General features: G+C 38.3%; 1 protein-coding gene across 2 annotated transcripts in view; it reads right to left on the bottom strand.

Moving 5' to 3' along the window:
• Positions 1 to 6,379: 6,379 nt before the first annotated feature.
• Positions 6,380 to 21,411, bottom strand: part of rorab (RAR-related orphan receptor A, paralog b) — a 60,910-nt gene continuing 45,878 nt past the window's right edge. For both annotated transcript variants that reach the window (XM_077228548.1, XM_077228549.1), the window contains 9 exons: positions 19,235 to 19,320; positions 17,530 to 17,671; positions 16,266 to 16,679; positions 14,356 to 14,477; positions 13,447 to 13,579; positions 13,220 to 13,327; positions 13,016 to 13,126; positions 12,008 to 12,120; positions 6,380 to 9,223 (listed from right to left, as the gene is read on the bottom strand). In XM_077228548.1, coding sequence (XP_077084663.1) covers positions 9,059 to 9,223; positions 12,008 to 12,120; positions 13,016 to 13,126; positions 13,220 to 13,327; positions 13,447 to 13,579; positions 14,356 to 14,477; positions 16,266 to 16,679; positions 17,530 to 17,671; positions 19,235 to 19,320 — 1,394 coding nt within the window. In that variant the 3' untranslated portion in view covers positions 6,380 to 9,058. The remainder of the gene's footprint in view (positions 9,224 to 12,007; positions 12,121 to 13,015; positions 13,127 to 13,219; positions 13,328 to 13,446; positions 13,580 to 14,355; positions 14,478 to 16,265; positions 16,680 to 17,529; positions 17,672 to 19,234; positions 19,321 to 21,411) is intronic.

Genomic DNA, 21,411 nt, shown 5'->3' on the forward strand with positions numbered 1-21,411 from the left:
TTTATGGAATGTAATGCTTACTTTTAACTTACTGCTTACTTTTTTATGGAAAGTGATGTTGCGTTACTTTTTCTCACCTGGGCTGAGGTTGCTTGTTTGTTTATTAACAACAAAAAGAAGTTATTTTTTTGGGCAAATGTAAAGGCCTTTTCACACCAAAAGTGACATGAATAAGCCTCGGGCTAAAGGAAATGCAAATTCATGTCTGTATAGTAGAGTGCGCAGCTCAAACAAATCTTTCAGCTGTGCTGCCATTCTAGATTTCACACTCTTACTTCATTCATTCATTCATAAATAAATGTGGTTTATCTAAAGTCATTTTTTGCTTATTTAAACGGTTGAATTGGATCATCCAAGGTCAGCAGCAAAGGTGGTGGTTAATAATGTGAGATTAAATACATAAAGTATATTTGTGTAATTTATCATACTGCAGGTTTGAGTAATATTCTGAGTTTGCATTTCACCATTTTTATGTTTTTTCACCATTTTAATGAATCTGTTTTGAATGAAAAAGTAAACACATTTGACTCGCTATCAAAAATATATAATGAATAAACAACCATCAAGTCTTTTCCTGATGGAATTATTTTATGGATTACAGATTAATTGTTAAGAGTGAGTTAGACAGCTGTTTAGCAGGATCAACATGTTAATTTGGATAGCCTATATGTTGCATTAAACCAATTCACACATGGTGTATGTGTAGTATTGGGATAATGAGAGTGGTTTAGGGATTCAAAGGAAGTATGTTTGCTGAAGGTGGAGAAGTATTCCTCAATCAGAAGTTTCTGCCAATGCCTGAATGTACTCTCAGTCAGAGTCGCAGTGATAACAGTGGGCTGGGTTTTATAGTGAGAGCAGACAGTACACTGACGTCTACACATATTACACTAGCAGACTACAATCTATTCTGCAGATTTTCTCCTTTGTGCCTTTCTGAACTAAAAGCAAAAGCTAATAAACATAAATGAGGATGACTGTTACAGTAGCTCAGAATAGATGTACAGTAAAAGTCCATCTTGTTCAGGGTTCATGTGTTTCCTTAGCAATCATTGTTCTAGACCTGCATCCATGGCAACATATTCAACAAGCACTGATGACTTACCATAATGAGTTGATTCATTCCATAATCATAAATAAGGGTCAGTCCATCTGTGCAGTGATAGCAAATACCATCATCATCCCAATCTTTGCATTTTAATCTGAGCTTGAACTGAACTATGAATCTATTTTTTTTTTACAACACTTTAGATCAGAAGCAAACAATTTCATTTAACTCAAATTCAAATTAAGCAGAACTAAAATTATTTTTCTGTTCCTATGTGAGGCCTGTTTCTATAGTAAAATGATAGTGACTATCATATTTCTTTAAAGCATTCCGTAACTTTTTTGGGTTAAAAATTAGCCAAAATAAATTTCAGCAAGTACATAACCAGCCACTGTTCAAAACTATCTGCTTGCCTTAGCTCGATTCAAAACATTAAGCTTGTAATAATGTTTTTAATTCCAGTGGTACTGGTGGATTTCCAAGGGAAATTCGAGCATGTCTTGGCGTCATTACGTCACATCTGTACACATAAATGTGTCTCGGCTAGTAGGCTATATTGCGTGTGAGGATGTTGGAGGTGGAAATTTATAGCTTATTCTCACAGCACTTGATACAATTAAACTTATTAATTTGATGACGGATCTAGAAAGGTTCAAACGACAATCACCAGTGACAACTGGAGATTCACCCATTGTAAAATGCAAAAGACTTTGTTCTGACTTCGGAGTGGCTACAGAAAAAAAGAGACTGCAACCGGGCCCATGCGAAAACAAGGATATTATCGGAAGGGCATTAAATGTAGTCACGCAATGCTGATGTTGCTAACATTAACAATTTGAGAACAAAGAGGAAAAACTACGGACTGCAGCTTTAATATTTACATATGAGCTTACATTTCAAACTACATAATATTGTAAAATTCAGTTTGTCTTCCAATACTAATATCAATATGTAGCTAAAAAGGAATTCCAGAATTCTTGAACTACCCACGAAATGGCATGGAAATCAAGCATAGCGTTAGTTCTGGCAGGTTACATTTACATTTAGTCATTTAGCAGACACTTTTGTACAAAGCGACTTACAAATGAGGACTAAAGCAAGTGAGTCATTGGAAGAAGCAAAACAATGCAAGAAGTGCTCAAAATACAAAGTTTTGGCATTGCTCAGAGCATTAAAGGATAAGGGAGGATTAAAGGATAAGGAAAGTTTAAAAAAAACTATTTAGGTTAAGTGCTCATGGAAGAGATGAGTTTTCAATTGTCTTTTGAATGTTGTCAGGGATACTGCATTGCGGACGAGGGTGGGGACATCATTCCACCAGCATGGAACCGTGAATGAGAATGTTCTGGATTGTGATTTTGTGTCTCGCTGTGATGGTACCCCGAGCCGTCGCTCATTGACTGATCGTAGGCTTCTGGTAGGGATGTAGACTCGTAGGAGCGAGTGAAAGTAGGAGGGAGCTGAGCCTGTGGTAGATCTGTAAGCAATCGTCAATGCCTTGAATTTGATGCGAGCAGCAAGTGGTAGCTAGTGCAGTGAGATGAACAGAGGAGTGACATGGGCCCTTTTGGGCTCGTTGAAGACAAGACGGGCTGCAGCATTCTGGATCATTTGTAGAGGTTTAGTTGCACATGATAGAAGTCCAGCCAGAAGAGCATTGCAGTAATGAAGCCTAGAAATAACCAAGGCCTGGACGAGATGTTGTGTTGCATGCTCAGTTAGGATAGGCCTGATCTTCCTGATGTTGTGCAGCGACTTTGTAATTTGGTCTGTGAGGGTCAGCTCTCTACTTTGTAATTTGCTCATCAAATATTACTCCAAGATTTCTGACCGACCTTGATGGTGTGATTGATGATGAATCTAGCTGGATAGTGAAGTCGTGCTGTAGAGATGGATTGGCAGGGAGGACGAGAAGCTCAGTCTTTGCCAGGTTGAGCTGCAGGTGATGTTCCTTCATCCATGCCGAGATGTCCGCCAGACAGCTTGAGATACGTGCAGCTACTGTGGGATCATCTGGTTGAAATGAGAGGTAGAGCTGTGTGTCATCAGCATAGCAATGTCAAGAGAAACCATGTGCCTGTATGATGGGTCCCAGTGATGTGGTGTAAATGGAGAAGAGGAGTGGTCCAAGAACTGAACCCTGAGGAACCCCTGTGGTCAGTTGATGTGCTTTGCATACCTCGCCTCTACATGCGTGTGAAGAGACCTAACTGTGAGATAGGATTCAAACCAGTGGAGGGAAGTTCCTTTGATGCCCAGTGATGATAGGGTGGACAGAAGGATCTGATGCTTCACAGTGTCGAGGGCAGCAGACAGATCCAGGACAATGAGAACTGATGATTTGGAAGCAGCTTTTGTGATGCGCAGGGCTTCTGTGACTGACAGTAATGCGGTCTCAGTTGAATGCCCTTTCTTGAAGCCAGATTGGTTGACATCCAGCTGGTTGTTCACAGACAGGAAAGATGATACTTGGTTGAAAGCAACTTGTTCAAGTGTTTTCGCAATGAATGGTAGGAGAGACAGACAGGTCTGTAATTCTCTAAAAGTGATGTGTTTAATGTTGTTTTTTTAAGCAGTGATGTTACCCCGAGCCTGCTTGAATGCTGTTGGGAAAATGCCAGTATGGAGGGATGAGTTGATGATGTGTGTTAGTGATGGTAGAAGTATGGGAGAGAGGGCTTGTAGAAGGTGTGAGGGGATGGGATCTAGATGGCAGGTGGTAGGATGACTGGAGAGAAGAAGTTTAGATACTTCTTCCTCAGTTAGTGAAGAGAAGGAGGAGAGAAGGTTTTGGGAGAGGTTGGTCTGGGTTCCTGTGTGTGTGGAGCTGAGAACTGACTGCTGATAGTTGTTTTGTTGGTGAAGAAGATAGCAAAATCATCAGCAGTTAAAGAGGAGGTGGGTGATGGTGGAGGTGGACAGAGGAAAGAGATGAATGTCTTAAAAGTGTTCGTGTCTTAGAGTCGCTGTTGATCTTGTTGTGGAAAATGAAGATTTCGAAGCATGAACATCAACAGAAAAGGAAGAGAGCAGAAATTGATACATACTCAGGTCAGATGTGTTTTTTGATTTGCGCCATTTCCTCTCCATTGCCCTGAGTTTGGTCTGATGTTCACAAAGAACCTCAGATAACCAGGGGTTATAAACCATGTCCAGTTGTTTGCCTGATTTGTGAGTACCTGTGGTGATGAGCCATTTGAGATCGAATGAGGCTAGGAGATGAAGTCTCTTGCATACGGCTTCTCTAGATGAATGTTGAAATCAACAAAGACTAATGAGTTATTGCATAGAGAAGAGAGAGTTGAGTATTTCCAATTGTTAGAAATAAGATTCGTACGCCCACTCAGACTGGTGAGGGGTGTGAGAGAAAGAGAAGTTGTTAGAGAGCAGCAGGGGTTGCTGAGTCTTCCAGACGGATCCAGGTCTCAGTCAAGCCCAAGATATTAAGAGTAGATTGTGATGTAGATTGAGAGAGTGTTGTCGAGAGACAACAGGAATGTATTGAAAGCACACGAAGAGTAAGGGAAATAAGGTAAAAGTGGGAAAGGAAAGGGGAGAAGATAATTAAGTGCCTTACAGGTGTCCTTGCTCGATGGAGTCAGTCTTTACAAGAGAGCTGAACGCGACAGCGAGCACACTACATAAATATAATGCTTTCAAACGCTTGAATGAGGACAGCTGTACCCTCCCTTGCAATGAGCACAGCAAAAGCGAATATCCAGAAAATGGGAGAAATCAAAACTAGCTGTTGGACAGTCAAGCTTGCATCAGCTGACCCTCCATGTTTACCAATAGGAATACAATGCCTATCACAGCATCCCTATAACGTCCATTCAGTATAATCACCTCCATCCCCAGCTGCTCTTGTCCACAGTCAGGACTTTGCCTTCTGATATTCCTCTTTGAATCAGACTGGCATTTATTGCAATAAAGGTGCAATGTGTAATATTTCGGAGGATCTATTGACAGAAATTCAATATAAGATCCATAACTATGTTTTCAGTGGTGTATAAAGACCTTGCATAATGAACCGTTATGTTTTTATTACCTTATGATGAGACATTTATATCTCCATAACTTCTATGGAGGTCGACATATTGTCGTCATGTTTCTACCGTAGCCGACAGCGAACAAACAGTGCTACAGAGCGTGTTTCGTCACTACCTTGAAAAATAAGTTTTCAGTGGTGTATAAAGACCTTACTTAATGAACCGTTATATTTGTATTACCTTAGAATGTACAGTTTCTATCTACATACACCGTGGATCCCCTAACATTGAATGCGCCAACATGTTTCTACAGTAGCCCTAAACGGACAAACACGTTTCATTACTTTATTGCTCTTCGTGCAAGGAAGCAAGCTTAGTTCAGCGAATCAGAATTTCCTTTCGGCCATCGTAACTTTTGTTAGTTGCAATTCGTAACCTCACCACTAGATGCCGCTAAAAATCACACACTGCACCTTTAAATGACTGTCATTAAGAGCATTAATGATAAGGGGATTATCAATGTGCTCCCTGCTTTTTTCAATATAGGGTGCATGTAGGGTGCCAGACGTCCCGAAAAATTCGTGACAGTCCCGAAATCTAAGCTGAGTCTGATAAAACATTAAAAACTGTCCGTGGAGGTTGAGTCGTCCTGCAGCCAGCCCCGCCGGCTGCTCATTGGCTACAGCATCTTTTTTGTTTCTTTTTTTGAAGTTCTACAAAGATACCATAGGCACGAATTTATTGATAAGCTAATTTTCATTCATTCGTTTCGTTGACATGGCTGGTATACCGGAACCCCAACACGCTGCTTTTTTGTGGCAGACTAAAGACTAACGACAGACTGTAGATCTTTGAATAAAAATATTGGTTCAGGTTCATTATATTTTATCATAGGGTATTTACTCTAATATCATAGTAGGCATCCTGCAGAACAGAACCATACAGCCAATCCCAACTGTATGCTAATTGTCAATCTTTGTGATCTAATCAGAGAGCCATGCTCATTTTGCTGCTTCTTGATCCTGTTAGTTACTTTATTTTACTGTCTTTATATTCCTTTTAGGACATTGTTGACAAATGAGAAATCAAACCCACTCAATGAACCTTTCCACCCTCCCTACAAACTTATGAAAACAGCTTAGTTTAGTTAGGGGACAAATTAAAACAAGAAATATGTCAATTTTTTTTTTAAATTAGCATTTAAAAATTCAGAAAAAGTTTGATTATGCATTATAATGTTAATATAACTCATTTTAATATAACAATTTTAAGTCATCAAATTTGCTGAAGTTGCCTAATGAACAAACATGAAAAAGAGATCAAGAGAAAATGACAACTTCAATTTTCATCACAAGCTGTGGGATTTTTTTTGTTTATTGTCCTCAGCACGTTCAACACACTATTTGTCAATGTGTGACATGCGTCTTTAATAAAAGTAATTTAGGGGGTTAAACCTCTAAATACAAAAATCACAACATTAGATGAAAACTGTATTTCAAAGAAAACAATACTTGTGCATTTTTTGTACAGGTGTATATACAAAACAAAGGCAAAATACCTCAAAACGAACAAATAGGAAGAAACAGACTTTCTACAGATGTACTGGAGAACTAGTTGAAGAGTGCTTGTGGATTAAGTCAAAAGACAATTGGTTAATCTGTTAAAAATTAAGAATGGAAATATGTACAGAGAAAAAAAAACCCAGACTTCTAGACAAAATGAAGTTTTTCTTCAGTACAAACTGTGATTCACTCAAATGATAGCATTACTCACAAATTAGCATATTATGGTGTGTATATCATATAAAACATTTGGTCATTTGTCAGTGAAAATATGACAACCTTAAAAGGGACTGTGTTACTGTGATACTCTTGTCTTAACATATACATAGAAAGAATAAGTACTCATGCCCCAAAACCAAAGCAAGAGAAAAATACAATACTGCCTTAGTGATGGACATTTAAAGGATAATTGGCAAATTAAAGAAAGAACATTCCAGGCCTCTGGACTAGCACACAGAGAACACCACATTACACATCATAATAATAAACAGCTAGAATTCTTACCAAACCTTGATAAGGTCAGAAATCAAAAAGCATTTAATTGATGTAAGAAATTAATTTGCTAACCATTTAAGTGCCATAATACTTCTTTAACAGCCAACCAAAAGGTTAGATATAACCAGCACAAACAGTGGGAGTGAGGGCTGCTAAAAAGATATTCACAGAGAATACACAGGCCAAATCAAAATAGGAAAAGGAATAAAGACACTGGGACATGGGAGAAGCCAAACCAAACGAATTTCAAAGCAAACAAAAACACATGACAAAGTTCTGCATTTAAAGCATTTGCATGCAATTTTCATATTCAAAACATGATTATGCCGTTATTATTGCTTTCTGCTCAGTATTGTTTTGGATGATTCTTCATTTACACACCAGACCCTGATGCTCGAAGAGGACAATTTCACTGTGCTTTTTACACTTTTTTTTTCAAACGACTGTACTATACCGCCGTCTCCTTGCAGTTTCTGACTCTCCTCCTCAACTATAAAACAATAGTTTCCCTGAGCAGTCCCAAAATACCCTTTAATGAGGTCAGATATCAGATGGATTGTCTTTCACGGAAGAGATACAAACAAGAACACTACAGATAAAGCAGTGCCAGCCCTTACAAAAAACATTAAACAGACGTTAGATCGGAACATCTTTACTAAGGTTATTGCTTGTCCTTGTATGTAGGCTGCGTGCTAAATGCATTCAATTTGGTTCAAATGCGTGTTGGTGAAGGGGCACAAAAGTGTTGACAGTGAAAAAAAAAACAAGCCTGTGTACACAGCTGCAAACTAAAGAATGAAACGAAAAAGTGACTATTTTTATTCTCTCCTCTTCCCTGATGAGCATTACTAGGTGCAAAAAAAAAATCTCGACATATCTCAAAAAGGGTCAGTTAGGAACGTCAACCACCTCCATCCCCACGACATTTAATAAAAACTGCTAGATCCCCTGGAATGTCAACACATGCCCCTCATCTGTCAATCATCTCTCTACTCGGCTCACTTTGACGGAAATTTAATTACAGAATCAATATGGCACAACAGGGCGTCACACCACTGTCTAGACTACGCGAGCTGGCTTTAAAAGACAGATTTGACAAAACACAGACAAGTATTTCAGATCTCACAGATCTAAAATAACAGCATGTTCCTTCAGATTTTTCTCACAAAATGAATTGAAATCGTTTATTGCTGGGAAAAACACAAAGTGCTACCTTTCGTTAAGTTCTACACATCATACATTGCATGATTTAACTAACCATATAACAAGTACATATGCACGTATTTGAGCTCACTGCCTCAGAATATACCATTTGATCATGAAAGTTTCACTACGATAGTGATTCAGGTCTCATAGTTTGAGTCCCATGTCATGCCTTGTCCACTGTCTTCTCCTGCGGCTGGGGCAGTGGTTTTGCCGAATGATGTCCCTGCTGAATGTCTGTATAGTGGAAGAGGTCAGTAAAGGGCAGTGCTGTGATGCTAGCACCAACATGGCCTGTTCATTGTGCCATCCGAGAAGAAAGACAGGGATTTCAGCTCCAGACGTATATTTCCTGTCCCTGTCTAACCCAGCCAGACACCTCATTACTCTCTATGGCCAGTAGAGGGCACTGCTAGGGAAGTTAAATGCAGTGGGTGTGTCCACTGGGATTCCCAAACAGTCGGAACAGGAGGCTGAAAGATAAAGCTGTGGATTGAGGAACGCTCTGATTCACATTACAAAATATCGGCCAGTTTTTCCCCCCTCGCATCTATAGTTTCCTCTTCTTGTCAGCCTTCTGGTGCACGGCCAATGGGGCAAGTTAAACGTGTAGCTGGACTCTGAGAAGTGCTTTGTGAGAATGCAGTGTACATGAACTGAGGCTGAAGTGAGATTAGAGTTCTTGTCAGCATGTTAGTATTATCTCTCTCTCTTTGTGTCTTTCTTTCTCTGAATCTGTGCAGTATTAGGATAAGTCTCTATCAGGCCTCCTGAGGCAGAACCTGCTCAAATTCTGAGCCAAACAGCTCCTTATAGAGTGGAGGGAAGCGTGTTTGGACCGTTTCTGGGTAAAGAGCTCTGAAAGCGCTCAGTTTCTCCATGTGGCGACGGCATAACATCCGAACGGTGGACACTTTACAGACAAGCTAAAGGAAGGGGATCAAAAATAGAGAAATTTGACTTGGGTAGACAACTTTGGCAGTCAAATACTTTAATACAAATAAATATGTACACACACACGGTCAGAATTAATGGCACCCCTGGTAAATATGATGAAAAATGGCTGTAAATTTTTTTTTGCATTGTTTATCCTTTTGATCTTTCATTCAATAAAATTGCAAATATCAAACCTTTCATTAAAGTAAAATAATTGATAGTGGGGGGAAATCACATTATAAAATAAATGCTTTTCCCCAAAACACGCTGGCCATAATTAAATACTTTTTGCAACCTCCTTTTGCCAAGATAACACCTCTGAATCTTTTCCTATAATGCCTGATAAGTTTGGAGAACAACTGACAAGAGATCCGAGACAATTCCTCTATACCGGATCTCTCCAGATCTTTCAGTTCATGTTGGTGCTTCTTTTCTTCAGTTTACCCCACTCATTTTCTATAGGGTTCGGTTTAGGGGACCGGGATGATCATGGCAGAAGCTTCATTTTGTGCTCAGTTACCCATTTTTGTGTTTGATTTTTATGTTTGTTTTGGATCGTTGTCCTGATGGGAGATCCAACCACGGCCCATTATAAGATTTCTAGCAGAAGCCGCCAGGTTTTGATTTTTTATCTGTTGGTATTTGCTAGAATCCATAATACCATGTATCTGAACAAGAAGTCCAGGACCTCCAGCAAAAAAATGGCCCATCTTGTGTGTTTGCTGCCAAAAAGCTATTTTTTTAAGTTTCATCTGACAATAGAATCCGTTCCCTTTTGAAGATCCAGTCGAGTCTGACAACTGAATATGCTGGAGTTTGTTTTTGGACGAGCGAGGAGGATTATTCTTGAAACAGCATGTGCTGATGTAGGGGTTGTTTGATATATTTTTTAGGCTTTCTGACCCCCAATACTCAAGTAATCTCCAAAATTTCCATCTGTGATCCTTGGAGAGTCTTTGGCTACTCAAACTTTCCTCCTCGCCGTGCATTAAGAAAATAAAGACACACGTCCTCTTCCTGTCAGATTCATAACATCTTTAGTTGATTGGAACTTCTTAATTATTGCCCTGATGATGGAAATGGGGATTTTCAATTTTTTTAGCTATTTTTACAGCCACTTTCTATTTTGTGATGCTCAACAATCTTTTGCTGCACATCATATTCCTTAGTTTTACTCATTGTGATGGATGATTAAGGGAATGTGGTCTTTGTGTTTCCTCATATTTAAACTCCTGTGAAACAAGAAGTCATAGCTAGACAATTTCTTGTTCCTAGTCACCCTGGTGTGCTAAAAAAAGGTAAATATTAATCGGAATATACTTCAGAGATATTTTACTCGTAAAAAATTCTAGGGGTGCCAATAATTGTGGCCAAAGTGTTTTGGAGAAAAAAATGTATTTCATAATGTGACCCCCCCCCCCCCCCCCCCCCCACACACACACACACATTCAATTCTTTTACTTCAATGAAAGGTTAGATTTTTGCAAAGTTTTTGAATGAAAGATCAAAAGGATTAAAAATACAGATATATTTTTTAATCATTTATAAGTGATAAATAATTGTTCATGAAGGCTGGAAATGAAAAACGCCTTATATTTTGGTGTGCATAATTATTAGGAACGTTTTCTTTTACAGATAAAATAAGCCAAAAAAGAAGATTTAGCTCAGACTGAAAAATTATTAAATGCCCATGAGAAGGATGCAATACTAATGCAATACTAGAAATTGCAGTTAAGGCATGACCAAAGGACAGTGAAAAGCTCATTGGGCCAGCAGAGTCAGACAAAAACAGGTGGAGAAGAATAGACACGTTAACTGCAAAATAATTAAGCATTAAGGTGAAGAATTAAGTGTGAACCCATCAGGAACCCTTTAGTCTGAAGAATTCATCTTCCAGAATCTGGCAGTAAGTTTTGGGAGTTCTCCTTCTCCTACCCTGAAGTCCGTTTTGCAGAGATGAACTAAAAATGAACTCCCAAAACGTACTGCCAGATTCTGGAAGATGAATTATTCAAACAATGGTACAAGAGGTTGTGGTGCTGGTCCTTCAAAAGTCACTCTCAATCTGTCTGTCTATAAAGGCAATAAAAAAACAGTCTTCATGTATTTTACTACACTTCAGCTTGTGATTCTTATTAAGTGAGGGTAATTTTTTAGACACCTTGCACTTCTGGAGACTCCAGGTAGGTTGCAGTTCTGGAAAATGGTGGCGCTGGAGACTAAAGGGTTCCTGATGGGTTCACACTTAATTCTTCACCTTAATTCTTATGCAGTTAACATGTGTCGTGTCTTCTCCACCTGTTTTTGTCCGACTCTGCTGACCCAATGAGCAAACTGAGACCAAATGAGAAAACTTACCTAATAATTAGCACACCTGAATATAAGACGTTTTTCATTTGCAGCCTTCATGAACAATTATAAATCACTTATAAAATGATTTAATACAAAATTAATAGTAGTTAAGATTAATGCGGTTTGGAATTGGTAAAATAAAATGATCAGAAAACAATTCCAATTTCCATAGTACACATATACTATATAAAAAAAAAAACCGTAGATTGCAATTAATCGATTTGATATCACAAATATTCATAAATATTTATATATATATATATATATATTTTTTTTTTTGGTTGGTGATTTTAAATCGATACACAAATATACATACACATATACTATAAATTCAGTTTGATGATTATAGTGACAAACAGTGATCCGATGAGTAAAACTAACTAGCATAATATGAATGTAACCGCATTCATGCGCGTATGTACCTTTGTGAGAATTCCCTCATCCCTCTGGTTCTTCTGTAGGAGGTTCTGCAAGGCAATCTTGATCTTCTGCTGGAGTTTCTCCACTCTGGTCTTCTCCTGCAGCCAGGAGCGATCTACAAACACACAAAGAGTGTGTCCATGCACAGATTTAGTAGGGCTGGGAAAAATTCTGATGAGTTTGAATTAGAATTGAATTTGTCACACCCCAGAGAAAGTTCAATTGGAATGATAGGAAGCAGAATAAACTAAATCAAAAAAATAATGTAATGTGTTCTGGGAAATTAAGTGTTCTTCCTCCCCGGTCCACAAAAGTTAATTTATAAAACATGATTAAAGATACACTACCTTTCAAACGTTTGGGGTCGGTACGATTTTTTAAATGTTTTTGAAAGGAGTCTCTTTTGCTCACGAAGGCTGGATTTACTTGATCAAAAACAGAGTCAAACTTTTTAAAGAACTCTTTTCTTTTGTAAATGTTCAAATGTAATTTATTCCTGCGATCACAAAGCTGAATTTTCAGCATCATTACTCCAGTCTTCAGTGTCACATGATCCTTCAAAAATCATTCTAATATGTTGATTTGGTGCTCAAAAAAATTCTTACTATTATCAATGTTGAAAACAGCTTAATATTTTTGTGGAAACTGATTAATTTATTTCAGGATTCTTTGATGAATAGAAAGTTCAAAATATTTTTTGTTGTTGTTACAAAACCTATCATAACATAAAAATTTGAATTATAACTCTGAATGAACCACTTAAATGGGCTTTATGGCAAATGTCACAAATAAAAAGCTTCTCGGAGTGTGTTAAGAATAGTACAAACTGAAAGCGATAGCTATGGACTTTTAAGGTAATCAGCTGAACTAGATAGTTATTTTTATTGTTGCAGGTTTCGATTTAAATATCTAAATTTTAGTGAGAAGATTTTTTTTTAAATATTAATCCGCATATCTTTGCTCCCATTAAATTAATCTCTCTGACATTGCCTTTACTTGTCTTCCCTCACCTGCAGACATCAGCACGTATGATGAAAACAAGCCAATCTCATCCTCACTTAGCTGTAGAGAGTTCAGGCTCTTAGCAAACTCGAACACAGAGCTGATAAGATCATCACAGCCTAGAAAAGCATGAAAACAGTGGTTAATGCTTTGCATTTCCATTTGCAATTTCCTTTTCCTTTAAAAAAAGAAATCCAGTTTTTAATGCGCACCCAGAGCTTTGAAGACCTCCGGCCCAGCATATTTGCTGTCAAAATAGACAGTGTTGTTCTGGGAGTTATATGCCCGACACATCCTCACAAACACAACTTCTAAAGAACCTGAGAAGCAGAAAAACACGCTCATTTTTCAGTGGTTCTGCCACAGTTTGTCACTTCACTGATGTACTGTTGCTGGTTATGTGAACTAGGATATGTTTAGAGGTTCATCTGAGGTGTACCTGCTTTGAGCAGCACGATCTGATCATTCTGACAGAGCTCCATGAATCCATCTATGCGCTTGGCAAACTCAACCACATACTGCACAGCTTCGGTGACTTTAACCGCACACAGCTGCCACATGTCCTCCTGAGACTAGATGGTGCAGAGAGAGGGTCTGTTAGTACACACACCTGATTATTCCCCATAAAGTGCACTCATCCATCTGTCTGTCCATCCATTCATTCATTCATACATACATGCATGCAACAACAAAGAGAAAATTTGGGGTAAACAAGAAATAATCGAATTAGCACAAATGTGTCCTTTTTTAAAACTTTTATCAACACGCACTACACATAATACGTAGCTTATGACGCATGCAGTCGCTCCTATAGTCGATGAGAAGAGGCTTAGTCGACCAAATTCCACAGGAATTGGTAAAGTCACGTCAGTTCGTGACAGACAGATCGTTAACACAAATGGTCCATGTGGTAATTATGTCAGGCAGGAAATCCAAACGTTCACCTATCATTCATAAACATCAAACATGGCTTATCATTTAAGAACATTTAAGTAGTAGCCTTATGTTAGCCACTTTACATGGCCGCTCGCTCTAACGTTAAACTAGAGAAATGTGTAATATTATTAGGCGCATATCTTAGTGTTTGTTCGGAGTGTGGAAGCTAAATTAGTCCCAAACTTAAATTAATAATTTGTTAAATTTATATCTTAAATGTGCGACTAGTCGACTAATGGCTCAAATGAATGACTACAAGTGAACTAGAAACATCTTTGGAAGCTCTATAAAATCCAGTGGTGGTCATTAAATAAATTTGAGACATTAAAAGGATTCGTCTCAGCTGACCACTTGTGATAAGATCACCCGAGATGTTAATACCAGGTGTGACATAAATGACATAACCCAACACCTTCTTTTGGTACTTGTCCAGGTCGGTCTGTAAGACTGTCTGCCAGTTGTTGGGCTGTAGTTCCTCTCGAAGATACTGGCATGTCTCCAGGTGAGACTTGCAGATGTTCTCTGACAGATGTTCTGTGTTAGAAACACACAAATAAAGTCAAACAGCTGGAGCTGACTCACATTCCTGGGTTTGTGAAATGCACATCAGACATTTTGAAGCTGAATATTATTGCCACATTACATTTTCTAAAACAAATTCATTAAGACAAATTTCAGTAAAAGGGAAAAAAGTGCTCTGGTACTCTTTGACTGGTCTGTGTTAATGACGCACTTCTCACTAATGACATGTTAAGTGGGCCATGGAGGTGAGTTCACAGACCCCTGCTGTTTCAAACCCCACAGCTGTCAATCATGCCCGTAATAGACCAACTCTACTTTTGCGTCATTCAAAGGTAACGCCCCTTTTTGGGGGAAAACAAACGGATACGGGGTTACACAGGTGTCCCTTTGAAATGGTCGAAAACTGGATTAATGACCCCACACAGTGGCCAAATATGGACTATTCAGACATTTACCACTATCTCGTGAAATGTAGCCTATTTTTTTTTTGTCATTAACACACTCACAGTATGACAAACTAGACGATGAGGCCATGAGGAATGTTCCATTGTGCAGTTTGTATTTGGAAGAAATGATTTTCTTCATCTTCCGAGAATTCAACACCGGTAAATACACTATTATCTCAGACCATGCCTCTGTTCGTTCAAGGCTCGTGAAATGATATATTAAAGATGTTAACCAAACCTAAAGTGATGGGAAAAGATGAGATGCCAGGAAAAGATTATTCTATAATAGTTTTTGCGTTTACTTGCATAACTTTTGTGTTGATATAGGCTATATATTTCCTCCCAGCTCTTCATTTCATTCTCCAAAGTTTCTCTGGGGAAAATTTTCATAGAAATTTTATGACCGAAAAAAACTTTCTCGGACAATTCAAAAGTTTTGCAAGTGAACGCAGAATAGAGATATAACGTTAATTTGTTAGGATCATATAGACCAACGCTACATATTTTGCCGTACAATGTAAACCTTTTACAACTTTCAGAGTCCTAGCACTCTAGACACAAGCAGAAACCTGCCAAGTCCACTTTAGTCCTAGTAGCCTGCCATTATTTCAACAGTAAAATCAGTTAACAGCCAAGGTAGCGTGCCTAGTGAGAGCTAATCACGTAGCTGCTAGCAGCTAACTAGTATAGCTAGTTGACAACAAAATAGCTTAAATCAAGTTAAATATGATCCAAGTGACATGGCCTCATCGTCTAGATTGTCATACTATGAGTGTGTTAATGACTGAATATGAGTGTGTAGATGTCTGAATAGTCCATATTTGGCCACTGCGTGGGGTCATTAATCCAGTTTTCGACCATTTCAAAGGGACACCTCTGTAACCCCGTATCCAGAAGCTTCTTTAAATACCGCTCACGGTCCTCAGCCGGCAAAGAGAGTGTTTGTTTGTGCCATTTTTGGTCTCAAGAAACTTTGCAGATCTAGAGCGAGTTCTGTTCTCACAGGAATCCGTTCATTTTCCCCCAAAAAGGGGCGTTACCCTTCGATGACGCAAAAGTAGCGTTGGTCTATGCCAGCATCCTTTAGAATTATTTAGGGTGGCACAATGTAATCTAATTTGATATTTCCTTTCTTTGCAATTACGTGCCAAATGATGCCAACATAACTAATAGTTAATCTATGCTAAAAAATATTCTGTCTTTGATATCATCTATGATGTATTGAATTCAAGCATGAACTTTGAACTCAAGTATTGAGTATTGAACTCAAAATGATATAATAAATAAAATAAGGATTTTTGTTTTTAATGTGTAATATATCTTTTACAAGTGATTAGTATTTTATAATTGTTACCTAGATCACTGTCAGGTGAAGAGTCTCCATTGCTATAGCAACAATATTGATCCAGGCCAGAGTCTGAGCTAAGGTCGCATACAGGTTCTAGTTTAATGCCATCCATGTCCAGACCTGACTGGTCTGGAGAGGGCTGAATGTCCAGGTAAAATCCACCAATTGCTGGATCTGCCTTTCCCTCTTCTGGGGTCTGACCATTCACGTATCCACTGAGGTCATCGGGGAGCTCTGTGACGCCATTGGTGGACGGGGCGTAAGAGGGTGTGAGTGGTTCTGCCTCTCCTGGAGGTTGAGGTTCCCGCCCCTTCTCCGTCTCATCACCCACTTTCTCCTCCTGCTGCTGTTGGCGGTGTTTCTGAACTTCTGCAAAAAGACTGTCCCTCTGCTTCTTAGACATGCGGCCAAACTTCACAGCTGCGATTGACCACACACAAGCAAGATGAAAGCAGTCGGTTAATCATTAATGACCTTATTATCATATTATATGTTTTAAAGCATCGGTAACGCTTTACAATAAGGTCCTTTTGATTTTAATAATGTATTATTAAATGTTGCGATTGACATCAACTAGGATTAATAAATGCTTTAAGGCCTGATATACTCAAGGCAAAGTTCTTTTCCATTCTTTGCTTAGGGGTAAAACGAAGTACGAAATGCATGAGCAGCGAAATACTGTTAGCGAACATCTGACGGCGCCCAAAATGCTGAGAGCAGCGTTTAGATGAATATGTAATATGTGCTGCACGCTCTCCTCTCAATAACAAAATAAACACACAATAGAAATGAGAAAACAGCAAGCATTTTAAAAAAGCATAAGAAAAACATCTGAACATAGCAACATGGATATGTTTGCATGAGCTCTGCAATTCAGCACTCTAGTAAAGTCACGTCATGTTTATTTATATATCACTTTATACAATAAATTGCTTAAAATCAAGCAGCTTTACTGTATTAAACATGAAAAATGGTGTCAGTGTCTGGTTTCATCAAAAGGACAACTTCATTTTCTACTATAAAGCACTGCAAAAGATCCAACTGAAATGAAAACTGAATTCCAAAATATTTGAATAAATGCAAATGCTTTAGCCTCATATAGCCATTGCTTAATAACATCAAAGCTCATGGTAAGTTTCTCTATGTAAAAAAATGAATGGGATTTTTAAATTATAAACTCTACTGTTACACTCTATATATCTGGGGAGAATTAGATACACCAGCAGCCACATGCACATCACTCAGCCTACTGGGAGAGTTGAGAGCATACCATCTCTTGACATGCCTACTGCTAAGCATTTCTGCAGACGACAGTGCTGGCAGCGGTTTCTGCTGGTACGGTCAATCAGACAGCTCTTCTGCCGAGGACATGAATATGACACAGTGCCCTGCTGACTCCTCCTGAAGAAACCCTGGGAGAAAGAGAGAGAGAGAGAACACAACCATAGGTCACCTTTAGCTTCAACTTTTGACCTTTGCAGCACAATTCAGATTGATTTATTAACTCTTTAATCAGTTCGGTAACTAAATAATACATGTGTTTATACAGATTACTGTGGCCATAACATTCCAGTCACATATTTTCATCCAAATAAGGGACTAAAGAAATATGTCATGAAATGCGCATTATTATGCCTCTCTTTCCAGTGCAGTGGTGCGTTATGTGAGCTCCAAATGAACTCGGATGCATGAAGAATGCATGAAGTGTAAATGCCTCTAGAGCACTAAGGTGTGTGCATGCACCTTCTGTGTTGGTTTTGTGCCACTCACAAGGCTTATAAACAAGGCTTTGGCATAGCATTCTGGTTTCACTGTAATCTTTTTTTGTGGGTGTGTGTAAATGGGAAAATCTACACAACCATTCAAAAGATTGAGGGTCAGGATTTTTGGGGATTTTTATGTTTTGGAAATAAGTCTCTTATTCTCACCAAAACTGCATTTATTTGATCAAAAAATACAGTAAAACATTAATATGGTGAACTATTATTATAATTTAAAATATATTTATTATGTTTAAAATGTAATTTATTCTTCTGATGGCAAAGCTGAATTTTTAGCATCATTAAAGACATAATCAAGAGACATTTCTTATTACCAAAGTTAAAAGCAGTTGCGCTGCTTAATATAACCGTGGATTCTTCTATGAATGGAAAGTGCAAAAAAACTAAATTTATTTGAAATTTATGTAGAATTTTTTAGCGGCATTATAAATGAACTCACTGTAACTTCTGATAAATTAAATGAGTCCTTGCTAAGTAAAAGTATTCTTCCATGTATACTCTCACACTATATTTGCTCCTATTTTAGAACACTTGATGATTATCTATTCAAAATGACAAAATATGTATTATAGTGACGATAAAAAAAGAACTGAAATCGAATGCAATTCTGATTTGTTTGATGACGATACGGTTTACTTTCTCAAGGCACTAGCTTTAAATATGCAAGTTCACTGCATACCAAATGCATAAAAGCGACCAGCTGGATATAAGCTAATGTAAATAGATGGTATCAATCGTGACATTAAACATTTGGGTCGAGCTTGCGTGAGTTTGTGTCACATTGTTTTAACCGTTTGAGGTACTACTAATGTTAGTGTCTTCTCAGCCTCGATGCCAAACATACTGCTGTTTTCCTCTTATGAAGCATCTACTCAATAAATTAATTACTTTAGAATGATATGAAAACACGTACAGTAGAGTACTGTCTACATATATCTTTTGTCTATGTTTTAAATCCATATCTGTGCAGTGAGCAGCCTCACGTGTCAAAATAAACACCACGAGGTGTCAGTGATTTCGCCTCTACAGGCCGCTCTTATACTGTGTAATGACAGCAGGCCCTTCCCAGCCGCTCCAGCAACGGACGCAACCCGGAAAAACAATAGGTATGGATTTTTACAGATTATGAAAAAAAAAGATTATGATTTGTAAGAAAATGATCGACTGAGATGTTTCTTCTTCTGGTTGTCTTACCTTGCATCCCTCACAGGTGATAACACCATAATGGATCCCTGATGATTTATCTCCACAGATTTTACAGGGAATACTCTCAATCTGAGCTAAAAAAATAAAAAAAATACAAAGAGACAGAAAGACACTTTTAGGAAATTGAGAAAAAACTAAACAGTTGTCATTTTCTTTTTTCTTTTCTATGCTAAAATACTTTTCTCTGTGCCAGCTTAACATGCAGAGACAGCTATAATTAAGGAAATTTGTTAGTAAGTTTCCCATGAAATACTGTGAGGATTTTAACACAGCAATACCATCCACAGCAACACTGGTTCAAACAATAGCCTTTTTGTTCCATACAACTAAAAACGGGCAGTGTGTTTGGTAAACTTGTTTGGAAAAAATACTCTTCCCCCCCACAATTATATTTAGTGCTGCGGAAATTACAAAGTAAAATCTAGACTAAAGTTCTTTGGCTGTCTGTTTTTGACTCTTGAAAAAATAAGTTTATTAATTTAAACTGATCAGCAGATACCATAATCACATCAAGACTAATTCCACAGCTCCTGACCTCCTGAATTAGCTAACACAGGGAGAACAAGGCCTGAGGTTTGTTTTGCAGAGTGTAACCTCAGGCTTTAGCAACTGTAGCAGAACAATGGTAAAACATATAAACATATACATATATATACACATTTTTTAAATGAATCCAGGCAGCACCATATAAACCACTCCACTTATTCAAGCAGAAAAAATGGCTATGACTATTGAGATCACCCACGGGACTGACTGTAAGTACAATCTGCTCTCCTAACATCCAAGATTCATTTGGTTAACAACAGTATGACAATGCCATCCTCCCTCAAGCCATGAGCTTGCTTCATGATAACGCTGTGGTGCATTTCAGTAAATATCAAAGTCAAAATGCACTCCTTGTTGGAGATGGCGTCTGCGTGCTCTGGATTGTACGCCGTAGTCGTGCATGAGTCCCTCAGCGGCACGGCTGCGGTTGGTTGTGGAAGACAATGCAGAAATGGTGTGCAAGGCTGTTGAGAGGGATGCTGGGGGAATAGAGCAGGAGGAGAAATCCATTTAGAGAAGAGCAATGCAGTCGTTCCGGCAGCCCTGAGGCGCATACAGTACAGGATGAAAAAGTAAAATGCATCTCATCACCAGAGTGCTCTCTTATTTCTCTTTCTCTCTCTCGGTCAAAGACTCGTACGTTTTTTTTTGTAAATGTACGGACTCTATTTGCAAAGGCATCAGAGTTTGAGAATGACTATTTTCTCATGATTACAGAAAGGGCTAATCCCCTTTGGTTCTGCATGCCGTATTCATTAAGGGCATCCTCACTCTCTCTCATTAGATATGTAAAACCAATCGGCAGTAATTAGTTACTCCAAAGCACAAGACGCTAATCTGGTCTGAATTATGGATTAATACATCAAAGGCACATTCTCCCAGAGCAGCCGCTAAAGTCTTGCAGCAGTAGGTACCGTTGTTCGGCTCTGATGCAAGGGCACGGCTTACAGAGCTGCTATTTCAGTCTAAAGAAAAGGAACGTTCATGAAGGCCATATACAGATGAGGATTGTGAACGCATGAACACTGCACAACAATAGAAGAGTGTGTGTGTGTGTGTGTGTGTGTAAAGAGATTTGATTGCTGTTCTTAGTAGCACTGATATATCAGCCAGGCCAAATAATTTTATGATATAAAAGTGTAAGTGTTTTTATTTTATTATATTAGTAAAATGAAAATACTTACACTTTTATATCATACAATTATTCGGCCTGGCTGATATATTGAGAGAGAGACACACACACAGGTTCGCTATCTTTGTGGGGACTCTCCATAGACGTAATGGTTTTTATCCTGTCCAAACTGTATATCCTGTCCCCTTACACTAACCCTATCCATCACACAAAACTGTCTGTATTTTTACATTTTCCACAAAAAAAAACCTCATTCTGTAAGTTTTATAAGCTTGTGTTTCCATATGTACCCTCTCTTTCTCTCTCTCTCTCTCTCTCTCTCTCTCTCTCTCTCTCTAAAATATAAATACCTTATATACATATCTTACACCTTATACACACACACACACATATGTTAATTGTGTTGAATATATGCAACAATATCAATAGACTGAAAAAACCATACCAGTCTACCACTACATGTTTTATCTTGTCTGAAACATTTTAC

Source organism: Siphateles boraxobius, unplaced genomic scaffold, assembly GCF_051911475.1.
Source record: "Siphateles boraxobius isolate OS27281-9 unplaced genomic scaffold, OSU_SipBor_1 130, whole genome shotgun sequence".
Taxonomy (NCBI): Eukaryota; Metazoa; Chordata; class Actinopteri; order Cypriniformes; family Leuciscidae; genus Siphateles; species Siphateles boraxobius.